We start from the raw sequence: 15,697 nt of genomic DNA on the forward strand, positions 1-15,697 counted from the left end.
AGGGGTAGTAGGGGCAGTAAGAGGTAGTAGAGGGTAAGAGGGGTTAGGAGGGGTAGGAGTGGGTAGTAAGGGGTAGTGGAGGGTAGTGAGGTGGTAGGAGGGGTAGTGAGGGGTAGTGGAGGGTAGTGAGGTGGTAGGAGGGGTAGTGAGGGGTAGTGGAGGGTAGTGAGGTGGTAGGAGGGGTAGTGAGGGGTAGTGGAGGGTAGTGAGGTGGTAGGAGGGGTAGCAGGGGGTAGTGGAGGGTAGTGAGGTGCTCAGAGGGGTAGTAATGGGTAGTGGGTGGCAGGAGGGGGTAGTAGGGGCAGTTGGGGTCGTAGGCGGCAGGAGGGGGTAGTAGGGGTAATAGGGGTTAGGAGTAGGGATAGTGGGTAGGAGGGGGAGGGGGTAGAAGGTGTAGGGGGCAGGAGGGGTCATGGAGGCGAGCTTCGGGGGTGATGGATCGTTGAAGCCTTTTCTCGTGCTCGGTAACCACGTTCTCACGGCTCAGCGACAGGAAGTGCGCGGTTGTGCAAACGATGCAATGTCAGGGCAACACTCATTGGAGAGTAGCAGGTGCACCCCTCAGGGCTTTACTCAGACCCATATGGTGTCACCTGCCGGTACCGGTCTAAGACTACTACAGCTCACATACAAACTCAGCGATTGAGAAATGTTGAAAAAAGCTTCGATAGCCAATGGTTCAGTATTTCTGTATCGTATAATTTTTTTTTATCATTTTAGCAGCCACTTATATCAGCAAGATCCCTAATCCATAACTGCTCCTCTTCAAGGAGCAGTTATGGATTAGGGATCTTGCTCAAGGATGACTACTGCTATGTGTGCGCACATAGGGGATCTAACCCAGCACCTTTCTGCTCTCCATCCACTACACTGCCCTGCCCCTTCCTTCAGGAGGTAATTATTCTCACAGCTAAGGAACAGGCGATGAATGCTTAATCGGCATTCAACTTATTCTGTGTGTGTGCAAATGAATTTGGACAACAAGATTACTTGAGATTACTTTAAGACGGGAGTTCTCCTTTAAACACGTCTCCAGATTATGTTGCAGAACACATTCATCGTCTTGCATGTGGGGTCTTCGATGGATGGTTGCGAGAAACCCCCTTCTGCACCGACTGCATCTTATCAACGGGCAGCACAGCTCCAACACACCGCTTCCCCTGACAGTTTCCAAGTGTGCACTCCACACACTGCTCACCCACGCGAAACAATACTTTCACAATGCACACAGGAGTTTGTGATTGTTGGCGACAAGTTATATCATTCCAGGAATTACTGACGGGCATGCAAATGCTAAATCCGTCTCTCTTTCTCCCTGAGAGGTGGATGAGACGGACTATATCTGCAGGCTTCACTCGAGCTTCCTAGATTTGTACTCCAGAGGCGCTTCTCCCTCCTCCCCCCCCTCCTCCCACCCTCACCCCCCATGCACCCTCCCTCCCTCCCTCTCCAACTTGGGTGATAATCCTGACACGCACTGTCTGCATTTTTTTTCTTCTTCTTCACAACGCGTTTAAGCGCATTTGCAGTGCATTTATCTCCCCAATGTAAACCAATTTGGCTATAAGGGCCACGGGCTAAGCGAGGCTTCAGGGGGAAGAAAGGAAAACTCCAACCCAGCAGATGTTTAGTGAAAGGGGGGGAAGACTGCAGCGCTGGGATGGGTCTGACGAACGGCTGTATGCAGCAGAAAAGGAAGTGGAACCGTGAGGGATGAACAAAAAAAGGAGAGAGAGGGAGAGAGCGCCTTGTCCGCGGAGGTAAGCCTCTGGAACTTGGGGTAGGGTTCCGTTCAAAGCCGATAGCTTGTGGATCACCGAATTGTTGAGTCACAGAATCTGCGAAAATCAGACAGAGCTACTGGCTAATCCTGTAAAATTTGTGGGCCTACTTTTTCAGAGGGGAGGGAGAATGGGGGAGTCTCCAGTCATGTGTGCTGCACACATCACATTTTCACAGAAAAGGGAAGCTGGGAGAGCCCTGCCTTTTCTCTGGTCAAGGCTGCATTGACAAGCATTGCTGTTTGATGCCGCCTGTACACCTGTATCAGCTCTCTGATAAGCTGTTGTCCTCCTCCTCCTCCTTCTCCTCCTCCTCCGGCTCCTCCACTTCCTCCTCTCACTCGATCTCCCCACACAGCACGCCGTCCCTGCCGGCGAGATGGCTCAGGAGAAATGGACCAAAGACCTAAAAGCTGCCAATCTCTCCGCCACGGATGTGCTGCCTGAAAGTGGCTCTCGGCCCCGCAAAGTCACCGGCAGTCGCTCTGCCCATCGGGGAGAAGGCGGAGCCCCCCGCTGGGTCACACATTACTACCTGCAATTCCACGGCACCGGGGGTCCTATGGTGCTCTTTGGCCCCTGAAATGGGACATTAAGACAGAATCATCCGAGTTTAGTTGGGGCCATAGCGAGTTGTTTTATCTGCGGGAACACACGCGGCGCCTGAGTGTGTTCGGATGGCTTTTCAAGGTGCTTATAGCCTGAGGTTGCTGTGAATGAGGTGTTTGCCCGCTTTTATCAATGAGACGTCCCGAGAGATGAGGACGCCGCTGTTAGGATGGCGCCGGTGTTGGGAGATCAATAATTGTCCGGGTGTATTGCTGCATCACATCAGTGCCTAACTTTTGATGTCCAAAGGTTCTTTTTTTATTCAATGCAACATTAAAGTGGATGTTTGTTTTTATGTTCTTAACATATCTTCTTTTACCACATACGAGACGGAAATGAGGAACCAAATTAAAAACCAAATTGAGCTATATCTCGATGGTTCTATCGATGGGTTCGGAGAACTGGGATTGGTGCTTTAATGGAAACAATTTGTTTTTGTGTGTGTGTGTGTCCACATGTGTGTGTGTGTGTGTGTGTGTGTGTGTGTGTGCACGTTTGTTCGCATGTGGCGTGCATGTGTGCTGCCGGTACCGTCTCAGATCCCGGGGATTTACGAACAATGTCAAGTTCCCTCTGAAGACCCGAGTCTCTCTTCGCTGGCTCTTAAAGCTTAATGCTCCCTGACTGAGCGGCACAGCCAGTCCCAGACACTCTCAATATGTGCCACAGATAATGCCAGAAACAACCTCTCAATTTCAGCTCTCCCACTAGTCTAATGTGCCTTCCTTAGTCAACCGTGCCGAGCCATTTCATTTCAATGAGATGGCAGTAAAGCGTGGATGAATGTAATGGGAAACACGTTGCATTGTCCCTAATGGCAATTTCATATCCCATGGGAATGGTTGGAACACATGTATATTTATGTAAACCAAACAAGAAACAACATATTTACAATAGTTGAGGGTAATCACAACGAGGACATGGTGTGCGCTGGTCGGGGGAGATGAATACGTGCCATTACTCTTTCTCATCTCATTTCCATTTCGGGTCGCAAAGTCGACGCAGTAATCACTCAAAATGCAACAGCACAACAGCTTGCGCTTCTTCTTGAAGTGCACACACACACACTCGCACACACACACACACACACTCGCACACGATAAAGCAAATGATAATAATATCCATGCACCAAGTTAATTACATATCATCATATGTAATTGTGAATAATGTCAAATTATCCAACGCATATTTTCAGTTTAAACAATGAAGGTTTACTTTAAAGCATGGGAAAACATTATTACTTTTGTCTTTCTAGAAATGTTTAATTAAAAACCGATCCCAACATTATGATAAATAATGTTTTCAATACCTTGATGTAACACAAAGAAAAAACAAGACTTTGTATTATTGCTTATTTTTTTATCACATTATATCTCGGTTAAAAAATAATTAGAAACCACAGAACAAACAAGCCATTTACCTTCATTTGATTCAAACTTAATGTGCATTATGGTTATCATTATCAAATCAGATGATTGAAAAATCTCAAGCTTTCCAAACACAATCATCAAGAATTGACATTATTACTTGGGTTTGAACATCTTTTAAGTCCAGAATTGGAGACATGATTAAAGCTGAGCCAACCACAGCAGATTAGTAGTACTTCTAATGACAAGTTAACTTGTGACATTGATTTCAGACCACACTTTAAACGAAAACCCCCCAAAAAAGTTAACAGTACAGAGCTCAAAACCCTTACAAACAGACCTAACAATCATAAGACGCAAAAAAAACATGATTCTGAAAGGCATAACATCGAAGCATCTATCGAATAGATCCTACATCAAATGAGTCATCAAATGATTAATCTACAGTACAGTGCACAGCAGCAGTCAATCTAAAAGCACAATTCAACACAAATCCTATATGTCTTCAAGGCTCCCAAAGGTCCACTGGTGGATCATTTGCATCCTCCCTCATTCTTCCTCTCCCTCTCCCTCTCCCTCTTCCTCCTCACGGCCTGCTCTCTCCGACCAGGGTCTCCACCTCCTTCATGAAGCGCAGACACAGCTCCTCCTGCCAGGGTAAGGCCACACACTGCACCGCTACAGGCAGGCCCTCGCCCCCCTTCACCGCCTACAGAACACAAACCCCGGCCAGACAGCCAGTCAGTAAACCCAAACACCGGTCACATCAGCTCCCTTAGCAACTAGTGGCATGAGCTGCAGCTAAACCTTTTGTCGGTTCCCAATGAAGTCAAGGTTATTTACCAGGGAAACCAAGGCTTCTGAATCCTGCAAACATGTCTCCCGGATTGCGAATTTCACATGACCTTATTTAAACTGACTTTGACCTGTTGTTTTAAAGGTGGGAAATGTATGCCATAAGATTCTATGTGACATAATTAGTACCAGAATACCATGAGCTATAAAGAAAAATCCCTGGATGGATTGACCCTTGGATGGGCGGGTTTTATTCTTGATGAACTTTGTAGTTCAGATATTGTTTTATGTTGCACGTAACTTCACATCGGGCAGGTTCACGGAAGCTTCCCAAATACACTTTGTTTTCTAAATATACAACCCTGAACATTAAAAGGTCTTAAACAGATCTGTTTGTATTGGAGAGCTGTATACTTTCCCACCCAAGGCCTGACTGATATTCATTGTAAAATGCCAATCTGAATATCAGGGGTAGTGGCAAACATACATCTTTAAAGGGTAAATAAACCCCCTGTTTCAGCTCAAATAGCCCCACTATGAAAAAACTAAAACACGCTGTAGATCATACAGGACTTATTGCCACGTTTATAACAACATAATAAACGATTTTTGGTTCACTGCCCATTTCAAATGGGTTGTATTTGTCCATGTGGTAAGAACCTGCATTGCATCTGTGTTTCAGCTCTCTGGTACGATCAGGAGTGCCCCCTAGTGACTGAAGGCAGCATTTTTATTCTATTGTGTGGAATAAAGGGTGGTAGCCCAGGTCAATCACTCCTTGTTAAATATCATTCATGAACCACGAGTCATCTGATTGCATACAGTTATGTGTTTGAACTAGTCCAGGCCAGAGCCTCTTCAAATAACATCTTCCACTGTTCAATGTGTGGTTAGAAAAGGTTTTTTTATGTTTCAGAATTATTCATACTACCATTGAATAATTCAATTATTGCGCAAACATGTAACACTATCATTAACTATTTACTATTTACTTGTTCTGTTAACTCAAAAGAATCATTATTTGTATCTTGTGCAACCAGAAATGTTGTGAAAGTATGATACTTTCACAACATTTCTAGCATATCATGTTATGTCGTTAAGCTCAGCCTCATCCTCTTATGACACAAACAGGTCCAACGTGCTCTAGTCGATAGGTCGTTCCAACAAAACGAACCCTTAATCAATCAATCCATTTCTTCAACAGCCTTCTTTCATCGTCCGTCGGGCAAGAGAAGTCTCCCGTAAAAACGACTATTCAACAGTCCCTGGCTACAAGGCCTCATAAAGCCTTAATAACACCCTTGAGACGGAAGACCCACCTGCACAAACTCCCTGTCCCAAAGGTCCTGGAAATTCCCCTTGAATTGTTTCAGCAGGATCTCGTCCGCCGGGGTCACGCTGCTGACCGGGACCACGCCCGCGGGGAAGCTCAGCAGGTTGAAGAGGAGGGTGCTGCTGAGGGCGCCTGCACAGGGGATAACGATTCAATTCATCACCCACGCGGACGGCCATCCGATTTATGCTTATTGAGTACTTTACACGTCTCGACGATACATTGTTTCATCATTGCATCAATAAGCGTAGAACGATGTATACTAAGGGACATTTTAATTGGTTTATAGAAGCCTAGCTGCGAGGTCTATCTTGCGTTCTCTTTTTTTTCTTATGCAACACAACCTTTGTTTGTTTGAAAATTCAAGAAAACCCGCTTTTTTTTGGAAAAAACTTGGAAAAGCGCATTTGGAGATAAATGACACAAATAAATCGAGAATAATAGATGTGCAGCGTACAGACGAGCTTGCCACTGTAGTTGTGGTTGAAGGCTGGACCAATCACAGGGCACAACAGCACGTCAAGGTCACACCTCTTCCACTCTTCAATGGTCTCCCGAATGTATTCCTAGTGAAGACACACAGATATGGACACACACACACACACACACACACACACACACACACACACACACACACACACACACACACACACACACACACACACACACACACACACACACACACACACACACACACACACACACACACACAGAGACAGACAGACAGACAGAGAGAGACAGAGAGACAGACAGACAGATGGAAAAGGAAGGAAGGAAGGAACGTTCTCCCTATGTTATCATTATTATTCTATTTTATTTAATCCCATATTTGTGTGTACATCAGATTAGTGCAAATGAAGAGAAGAGGTGCAAACCTGAATTGCAACATCCAGTTCCCACTGCTGCTGGACCGACCTGTGAAACAGCAGAGGGTCACCAATCAGAACCACATGACGCTATGCTAAAATGTAACAAGTGTCCCATCGAGGACGCCAACGTCTTTCTCACCCGAGTCCACAGAGAAGGCCGAGGCTCTTCGCAACGCGGGGAAACTAAATCCGGAAAAGGAGGAAAATATAAGTTAACAAACGCGACACGTCATCCAAAAGGTTCCTACATTGCAAGAATGAATAGTGCATATTGGATATAGTTTACGATCAATGTCTAATGTTACAAGAGAGCAATACTATTAACAATTAGGAATTTTAGTTCAATATTTTGCTGTAGCTCAGAGTTAAGAAGCTTAAGACCGGAAACGGGCTTTCCTATAGGTTTGTTATATTTAGTCAACTTTGATAACAGTGCTTTAGAAATGAAGCACTGATATGAACATTCATAGATTTATTAGTACCTCTGTGTAGATTGGGAAGCTCTATATAAGCATAACCATTCAAAAAAAAGGTGAGTATGGAAATATACCAGTTCGCTGGCCTACAGGAACTGCCTTTCTAAAATTGTTGTACAGAAACTCACCAGAGGTTTCAGAAGAACTGAGAGGGTTTTCTTTAGTACGTAAGGCAATCTGCACACTTGGATCGGGAAGGAAACCGTAGGGTCCAATGGGCTCCGCTCGCTATAACAAATGAAAACAAACATTCACAATTACACATTTTGGAGAACAAGTTGAACTACCATCTGCTGCATATCTCTCTCTCTCTCTCTCTCTCTCTCTCTCTCTCTCTCTCTCTCTCTCTCTCTCTCTCTCTCTCTCTCTCTCTCTCTCTCTCTCTCTCTCTCTCTCTCATATTTGTAGATAAATTTTATTGGTATTTTATACTATTTAAGAATATGTAGGAAGGTTTTCATGTCGAACTGATGGTTACATCACGGTACCACTCTGAATAGAATATCTAAAGCGCATACTTGGCATATGGCTGATCCATGTGGAATACCATGATCAAGATAGCAGCTTCGTTTGAAGAGATTTAAAGATTTAAGATTTAAAATATACGGCTGGAAAGCTGAAGGAAGAGATCCTATCATCTTTTGTTTCTTTTTGAGGTGGTTTACCCCTTTGACTAAACCCAAAGAAAATCAAGGGCTGTGATTCATTATTAAATTTGGCCAATGATTGGCCAGTTTTGCACAAGCTGTTGGTAGCCCTGCTTTATGTGATGAACTCACAAGGCTTTTAGCAAAGTGGAAGATCCATCTGAAAAAAAGGCTTTAATGATGAGGTCATTCATGGCGTATTCCATCTTCAACGGCTTGAAGGCCACGAACTGGGGAGACGCAGAAATAGCATATGCAGATAATCTGGAAGAACAGAGTTGAGGGTACAAAGCACAGTTGGAAATACTATTTTGCTCTCATGTTGATTTAATGTTGGGAAATATGACAAAATCTAAATTCACTGTGAAGTGGTACGTGGGTACTTCTCTTACAAATCAGACTTTAGATCTATTAACAAAACCAAAACACTGGGTGTAACTCCGCCCCTTTCAGTGTTTTGGATTCCAGCCCAGGTTCTGTGCCAGGGCAGCGCAGCAGCACATAGTGGGACTGCTGGATCAGAGATTAGGCTCTGAATAGCGGGTCACTCTTACAGTGTGGCCAGCACGCTCCAGCAGAGCCTTGACCTCTCTGACTCCCCGCAGCATGCTGGGAGATGGGCGCTGGAAGCCGTCGTTTTCGTAATAGCCTATTCTCAGTGGCTTGGAGCTCTGGTACACCTTGGGATAAAGAGCGACATTCAAATAGCATACGAACAACTGAAGAAGAACTTGATTTGTCTGCAGTTTAAGTAATCAGCCTAGAGGCTACCTCAGGCGATGAGAGAAAGACAGCACATCATGCGAGTCGAACATAGAGACATTTCGAAAATAATTGACCAAGTTCTCATAGTACACTGTTTTAAACATGAAATGATCTACATTATGAACGGATTCTGTACTGCACGTTGATGACCTGTAGGGGCAGTAGAATCACCTCTGTGTTAAATGGGATGGGTGGAACAGTAGGGTCCAGCGTAAACATGTGATCAGACAGCAGGGCCTGCATGCAAAGTGCCAGGCTGTCAACATCTCTGGCCATGGGTCCCACACTGGATTTCACTAGGAGGAAATACACAATAAAGGTTGCATAATGCTGAATATAATTTCAGGGCTGATAGGAAGTGAAATTATCTATGCCTGAAATTATCAAATACATTCGCAGACACCATAGAGAATTGCCTTTCTTGACAACAATAAAAGGAGCGGAACTCGCACACCATGTAGCCGATGCAACAATACGTTTTTATTGCATAAAAGTGTAAAGTGCTACCCAAAGTGCGTGCAAAACGTTTTCAGTCCCATCAGACCTTCCTCAGTGCAAACATACTAAAAGACTTCCTTATATAGACTACGCCTAGTTGTTGGCAGACATGTCAATCAAAAGGTCAGGTAGGGTGACGTGTTGACTAGACATTTTAAAAGGCACCGCTCACCTATTTTCACTATTCTTGACAACATACATGGCCGAGCTCAAGTCTGAATTCAGGCACCACTCCTGAACTCTATCAGGCCTGTAATTTCATTTCGAAGGTGATTTTGACATTAAAAATCAGAAATTAAAATGAATATGTTGCTGGCACACACACACACACACACACACACACACACACACACACACACACACACACACACACACACACACACACACACACACACACACACACACACACACACACACACACACACACACACACACACAAAATACGAAAAACATACCCTGTGCCACACTGATACACACGCTGATATGGAGCAAAACTTAGCTCGTTGTTTTGATTTTCTGAAGGAGAGCCCTTCCAGCCTTAACGCACTGAAAACTAGATTCTGGACATGCCCAAACCTGCCAAAAATCCACCCCGATAGCTTGCACTGATAGTCTAGGTCACTTAGTTCTGCCAGAATGGGCTGGTACATATCATGATTTTGTCGTTAAAGGCAATGTCCATGCAGAAATCATACACACAGCCTATTTCAAGTAACAGCACTTCCCTTCGGTCTCTGGCTAAAATCACATCATCAGGGGTGTTAGGGATGTTTTCCATTTTGACCAATTTGACCAATCCTATAGGTGGTCAAATTCGGCAAACGGATTGAACCAATAGCAGGTATAAGTGAGCAAAAAAAACAACGACACATAGTACCCCGATGACATTGGTGTATACCTAGAGGATTATTCCATACCTGAAGTTTGTCCTTCGACACTGCTGGAGACACCTTTTGTACTGTACAAGGCATAAACAAAAAACACAACACGTATCAAATACACTTTTAACCATAATAAGATTTCATTGTTAAGTTCCAAAGCAAGTCGAAACAGGGCAGGTCGTGGTTTGTGGGGGAGTGACACTTTCAGTACCTCCTTGGGGTTTTCATTTGATTCAAAAGGGGTATCGTTTGTGTTTATTACACAATAATATACTTTCTAAATGTCCGTAGAGACAGGAATAGTAACTCCGGGAAAACGAGGGGAGGTGGAATCTGCGCGTATATCAGTGACTCTTGGTGCCGAAACTACACCGTAAAGGACTCGCTTTGCACTCCCGATCTTGAACTGTTGCGTCTGAGTCGACCTTTTCATCTACCTAGGGAGTACGGAAACATTTTCATCTGCATTGTGTATATTCCACCTAGTGCCAACGCGTCCAAAGCAGCCTCACGCATAGCCGACTGTGTCCATCCACAGCTTGAAATGAAGCCCGACACACCTATGTTTATATTGGGTGATTTCAATCACTATAAAATGGAATATGCCCTCCCTGGATTTCACCAATACGTTAGTGCAGGCACACGGAAGAATAACATACTGGACAAATGCTATGGCAACATCAAAGACGGATATGCCTCAAAAATCAGACCTCCACTGGCGAACTCGGACCACAACACAGTCCGACTGATTTTGACGTATAAATCTATCCTTAAACGCAATAAGCCCACTATAAAGACTGTCAGTGTCTGGCTAGATGGTAGCAAAGAGGAGTTAAGTGAATGTTTCTTTGCCACAGACTGGTCCGATGACATAGACAATACAGCTGAGGCCATCACCGGATATATTGATTTCTGTGTTGATACCGTGACTACAAAGAGAACGATTAAATCAGACCCGAATTACAAGGATAACATCAGGCCTGAAATTAAACAGGGTTTACGATGGAAGCAGCAGGCATTCAGGAGTAACAATGTTATGAACTTAAATCCGCGCAAAAGGAGCTACGGGTGATGCTGAGGAACGCACGGAGCAGCACAGGCTGCGTGTAAGGGAGGCCTCCTCCAACAAGAACTGTAAACAGCTCTGGGATTCAGTGAAAGGCATTTTGAACTTCAAGAAGGGGGAAGCATTGCATGATGATTTTATCTGCGATTTGATTGTGGTGCTAATGCGGTTTTGGAGGAGTGTAACAGTGTGTTGAACTCAGTAACATGTGACATAGCATAACATGTGAGTAGAATTGTAATTAACCCTGAGGAGGTTGCAAGGGTTTTCAGGGGGCTACATATAAAAAAGGCCAGTGGGCCGGATGGCATCTCTGCCTTCCTCCTTAAATCTTTTTCCCAGGAGTTAACTCCAGCTTCGAGCCCTCTCTTTCAACTTTCCATTGACACTTATACAATTCCAAAAAGCTGGAAGAAAGCTATTATTATTCCAGTCCCTAAGAAACCTTGCCCAAAGGATAATAATGATTTTAGACCTGTGGCCCTGACTTCGATAATAATGAAAGTTTTTTTTTTACTCGCTTTAAAAAAGCCCAAACAAATGGAGGTAAACCCCATTGTTATTAAGTGGTACTTTGCTTTCCTCACGGGAAGGCAGCAACAGGTTAGGGTCAATTCTACTCTCTCTAGTGTAAAGGATATCAACATGGGGGCTCAACAGGGATGTGTAAGTTCTCCAATTATTTTTACATCATATACTAATAGCTGTAAAAGTAAGCACAGTGAGCATTACGTAATTAAGTTTTCTGATGATACGGCTCTATTGAGCCTTCTGTATACTCATTCAGACACAACTGTATATCATACAGAGTTGCAGCGCATAGTACCATGGTGTGACGGTCACAACCTTATTTTAAATGCGACAAAGTCAAAAGAGATGGTCTTTGATCCCAGGGGCAGGGTGGCTCATAAGCCTGTGTCCATTAAAGGACAGGTAGTGAAGCAAGTCACTCAATTCAAATACTTGGGTATTACTTTGGATTGCAAGTCACAGTGGAGCTTTCAAGTGGAGTATGTTTGTTCAAAGATCTCTCAGCGGCTATATTTTTTGCGTAGACTAAGGGTCCATGGTGTGGGAAAGTAAGTTATGATGTTGTTTTACAGAGCTACCATTGAGTCCATAATACGCTATGGCATCACAACATGGTTCGGTAACCTGACCGTAAGAGCCAAAGCACCACTCCAGAACCTTGTTAAGAGCGCAGGGAAAATAATGGGGACCCAGCCCCCATCCTCCTTAAAGGAGATTTTTGAGGAAACAGTTAGGAAGCAAGGTTCTAAGATAGCCGCAGACCCAAACCATGTCCTAAACATGGAGTATGAGCTGTTGCCTCTGGGCAAAACATACTGGCTCCCATTTTGTAGGTTAAATGGATTAAAGTTCTCCCTAGTTCCGCTATCATTTAAGCTACTTAATGGAAGGAGCTTTCTGTGATTGAACAGTGCAATAACTGGTGGGGCAATAGTGCAATAACTGGTTGAGAAATAGTGCAATAACTCGTGGGAAGTGCATCATCCTTATTTTTATTTATTTTTTTTGCATCATCTTTATTGATACTTGAACGCGCTTGGGTAGTGCCTTGACTATGTTTTTTATAATGGGTTTCAAGGTGGGGGTGAGGCCATGTGTTTGGGTAATGCAATTTGTTTCATGTTTCATGTTTTTATGTTTGTCTATGTCAAATATTTATGTATGTGTCGCCGATGCTCTCTGTTTTCCCAAAGCAAATTTCTCTTGTGAGGGACAATAAAAAAAAAATACTTACTTACTTATATTCCTGAAACGCTTTATTATAAGCTGAGAAAGTCATATTTTCTTCTTATTTTTTGTGCTTGTTGATTGTGTTATTTTACTAATGTCAGTATTTATAAGCGGTTACGTGAGTTAGCAATGTTTTATGGCAAAAAAAAGTAGGTACTTTATAAAAGACAATATAGAACCCTATATATATATACACTCTGATGACACATAAAAAAGAAAAAAAAATCAACAAAGAATAAAAAAGAAAAAGAAAATAAGAATACCCACAGGTAGACTGCGTATTTGGGAATCGAACCTGGAAATAAAAAACACCCAAAAACCAACACCACTTGCCTCAGTCTATTGCAGGTGGGCTTGAGCCCACAGATCCCTGAGAAGGAGCAGGGTATTCGTATACTGCCCCCGACATCAGTGCCTATGCCCAGCAACGATCCTCCTCCCTTGATGAGGGCCCCCTCCCCCCCAGAAGAGCCCCCCGGGGTCTTCTTAGGGTTGTGGGGGTTCACACACGTCCCATAGATGGGGTTGCTGCACTCATAACTGCGGACACCAGGAGGAAACCAATGTAAGTGAGATCATGTGTTTTAAAAAGCATTACAGCGTGTTCAAATAGCCAATAGGACGTATGCAGGTTAACCTCATGAGGCTTTGAGGCACGTTAGTCTTCACGAAAGGGATGGCTCCTTGTCTTCTCAACACCTCAACAATGACGCTGTCCTCCAGAGCCGGCTGGTTCAGTCTGCAGAGCAGCCCACAGGTGGAGTCATAGCCCTGGGTACGCAAACAGGCATGACTCACTGACGTAGACAGAGCTGTTTGACCTGTACTCCACTTATGACAAGATTAATATTTAAATATTTATATATGTACGTATTTAAGGGCAAAGGGCAAACTAAACCATAGAATCGCTGTAGGCTACTTCACATGAGCCAAATATTTATTTACAGTTTGACTTCTGTTGACTCTGTTTGCATTATTGAGGAAAATGTATGTGATCTTTGCATTCAATTAACTTCAGATTGATTTAAAGTTAGTAAGGAAAGAAATATAAAGGGATAGTTTTCAATGAGGCCCAAACCAAGTTTATAAAATGTCCTCGTTTTGCATCAATCCATTTTTTTTATCAGAGTGCTGCTTTGACAAATTACCTTGCATCCTACGTTGTCCTTGATGCTTACAGGAACACCGTACAGCAGTCCGTCTTTATAAGAGTCCATAGATTTCGAGTGGTTCAAACTCTCCATCATAATCTCTGTACAGCAGTTAAGTCTTTTATTGGCTTCTAGTGCCTATGGGGAAAGCAACAGGACCAGAAATGTATTAAGAAATGAAAAATACAATGTGAAAGCAGCTGTCATTGTTTATAAAAGAAAAACACATTTGACCCTCAGAAGATCAACTTGAGGACTATGGAATCGTTACGTTAAAGAGGTCCTTGTGGGCAAGTGTAAAGACTTTTGAAAACGTCCACCTTTGTCATATATGAGAATAACACGTCTTCAGGGACCAAGGATCCCTCCTTTAGACTCAGCGTCAGCTGACGTGCAGAAAGTGAGCGAATGAGGCAGCCGTCCGCAACGGGATGCTGTAACACACGTTGAAAACACGATGAAGATGCGGACATGTCTGACAGCACTATAGCTTCACTGTTCAGTTATGGTGGCCTTACCGAATCATTGTAATCGCGCACAACTTGTTCCGCCTGCAGAAGATTGGTTTCTCGACGGTTTCTTGCCGTCAGAATCAAGCTGTCCGCCCGCACACGATGTATCCATTTTACGAGTAAACCTATCGAACAAGTTCCGCAAAGAGTTGAAATCACAACCCTCGTCCAATTTGGCTTAAGATCTAAAATATATTGTACTGTACTTTCCATTGTGGCCGAAACAACCCCGTTGGCTAAACACAATAAAGTCTAAAGATAACACTGTGTATTAGCGATTTGACAGCGCAATGAACAGTAGGCCTACACGATGTCCCTCACTGCACAGCATCGCCCACAAGCAGCACAAGGGTTTTATTCAATCCAGGCTACCGTAAATGTGGGACATTTTCACTGTTCATATTAATCTGCGCATTTTAGGATTACTTACGGTAAACTGTAAGTAACTGTAACTGCGTCCTGCAAGACGGAGGCGTAACTTGTAGTAGGAGGCGTAACTTGTAGTCGGAGGAGGCTCTTAGCTTAATGCTATCATAGGGGATAATTGTTTGTATGTGCCAATTGCTTCGCGTCCATAAACGATTTAATGGAAACATTAAAGCATCCTAAAGATGAACAGCAAGTCATAGGAGTTGGTCATTTGAAGGTCAAAGTGAAAGAAAACCTAGATTTTGTATAAAAAAATCAAATTTTCGTATCCATCAATTCTGACAGTGGCTGATCAATTTCATTTTGGTGTTAAGTCAAGTTAATGTTTGGCTACTAGTAGGCTAGCTAGCTTACTAGGGTTAACTTGACATCTGAAATGCTTAACCCTCCTGTTATGTTCGTTTGTCAGGAACAGCAATGGTGTTCCCGGGTCAATTCTACCCGGTGCATGTTTATTATCCAAAAGATGTCCTAAACCAAAAAAATCCTAACAAGCAGTGTGAACATGTCATCATGTCATGATTTCTGCCCAGTGCTCTGAATGTCAAAGTGAAGAAATTCAATGAAGCGCGGGTAAACGGCGGGAGTAACTATGACTTAAAGGCACCCAGTGCAACTTTCGAGGCTTAAAAATAAACATTCAATTTCTAGTCTTTTTTACACGTAGTAAGTTTCAATAACTCCATACCATTACATACCGACATTTAAGCAGCAAAGATGAGACGTCGTTGTGTGGTGAGAACTGATACAAAATCGA

At 43.5% G+C, this 15,697-nt stretch overlaps 1 protein-coding gene and 1 long non-coding RNA gene across 2 annotated transcripts; one reads left to right on the plus strand and one right to left on the minus strand.

Moving 5' to 3' along the window:
• The first annotated feature begins 1,525 nt into the window (after positions 1-1,525).
• LOC132469874 (uncharacterized) lies at positions 1,526-2,689 on the plus strand. The gene is made up of 2 exons (XR_009528501.1): positions 1,526-1,760; positions 2,140-2,689. It is a non-coding gene; the product is annotated as an uncharacterized LOC132469874 (long non-coding RNA).
• A 1,039-nt stretch (positions 2,690-3,728) lies between these two features.
• Positions 3,729-14,868, minus strand: faah (fatty acid amide hydrolase). The gene is made up of 15 exons (XM_060067984.1): positions 14,518-14,868; positions 14,320-14,433; positions 13,997-14,137; positions 13,486-13,619; positions 13,182-13,388; positions 10,058-10,098; positions 8,814-8,938; positions 8,432-8,557; positions 8,010-8,107; positions 7,359-7,458; positions 6,894-6,937; positions 6,761-6,800; positions 6,343-6,451; positions 5,872-6,017; positions 3,729-4,466 (listed from the first exon to the last, which is right to left on the minus strand). The coding sequence occupies exons 1-15, from the start codon at positions 14,722-14,724 to the stop codon at positions 4,344-4,346; spliced, it is 1,755 nt and encodes a 584-aa protein (XP_059923967.1). The 5' UTR covers positions 14,725-14,868; the 3' UTR covers positions 3,729-4,343.
• Positions 14,869-15,697: the final 829 nt, after the last annotated feature.

This window comes from Gadus macrocephalus, chromosome 12 (genome assembly GCF_031168955.1).
Source record: "Gadus macrocephalus chromosome 12, ASM3116895v1".
NCBI lineage: Eukaryota > Metazoa > Chordata > Actinopteri > Gadiformes > Gadidae > Gadus > Gadus macrocephalus.

Excerpts from the sequence above, each read along its gene's own strand:
- faah (XM_060067984.1), bottom strand. The coding sequence starts at position 14,724 with ATGGAAAGTACAGTACAATATATTTTAGATCTTAAGCCAAATTGGACG. Across the intron at positions 13,389-13,485 it reads GTGCCTCAAAGCCTCATGAG|TTATGAGTGCAGCAACCCCA; the intron begins GTTAACCTGCAT and ends TGGTGTCCGCAG. Across the intron at positions 10,099-13,181 it reads CCCACCTGCAATAGACTGAG|TACAAAAGGTGTCTCCAGCA; the intron begins GCAAGTGGTGTT and ends TGCCTTGTACAG.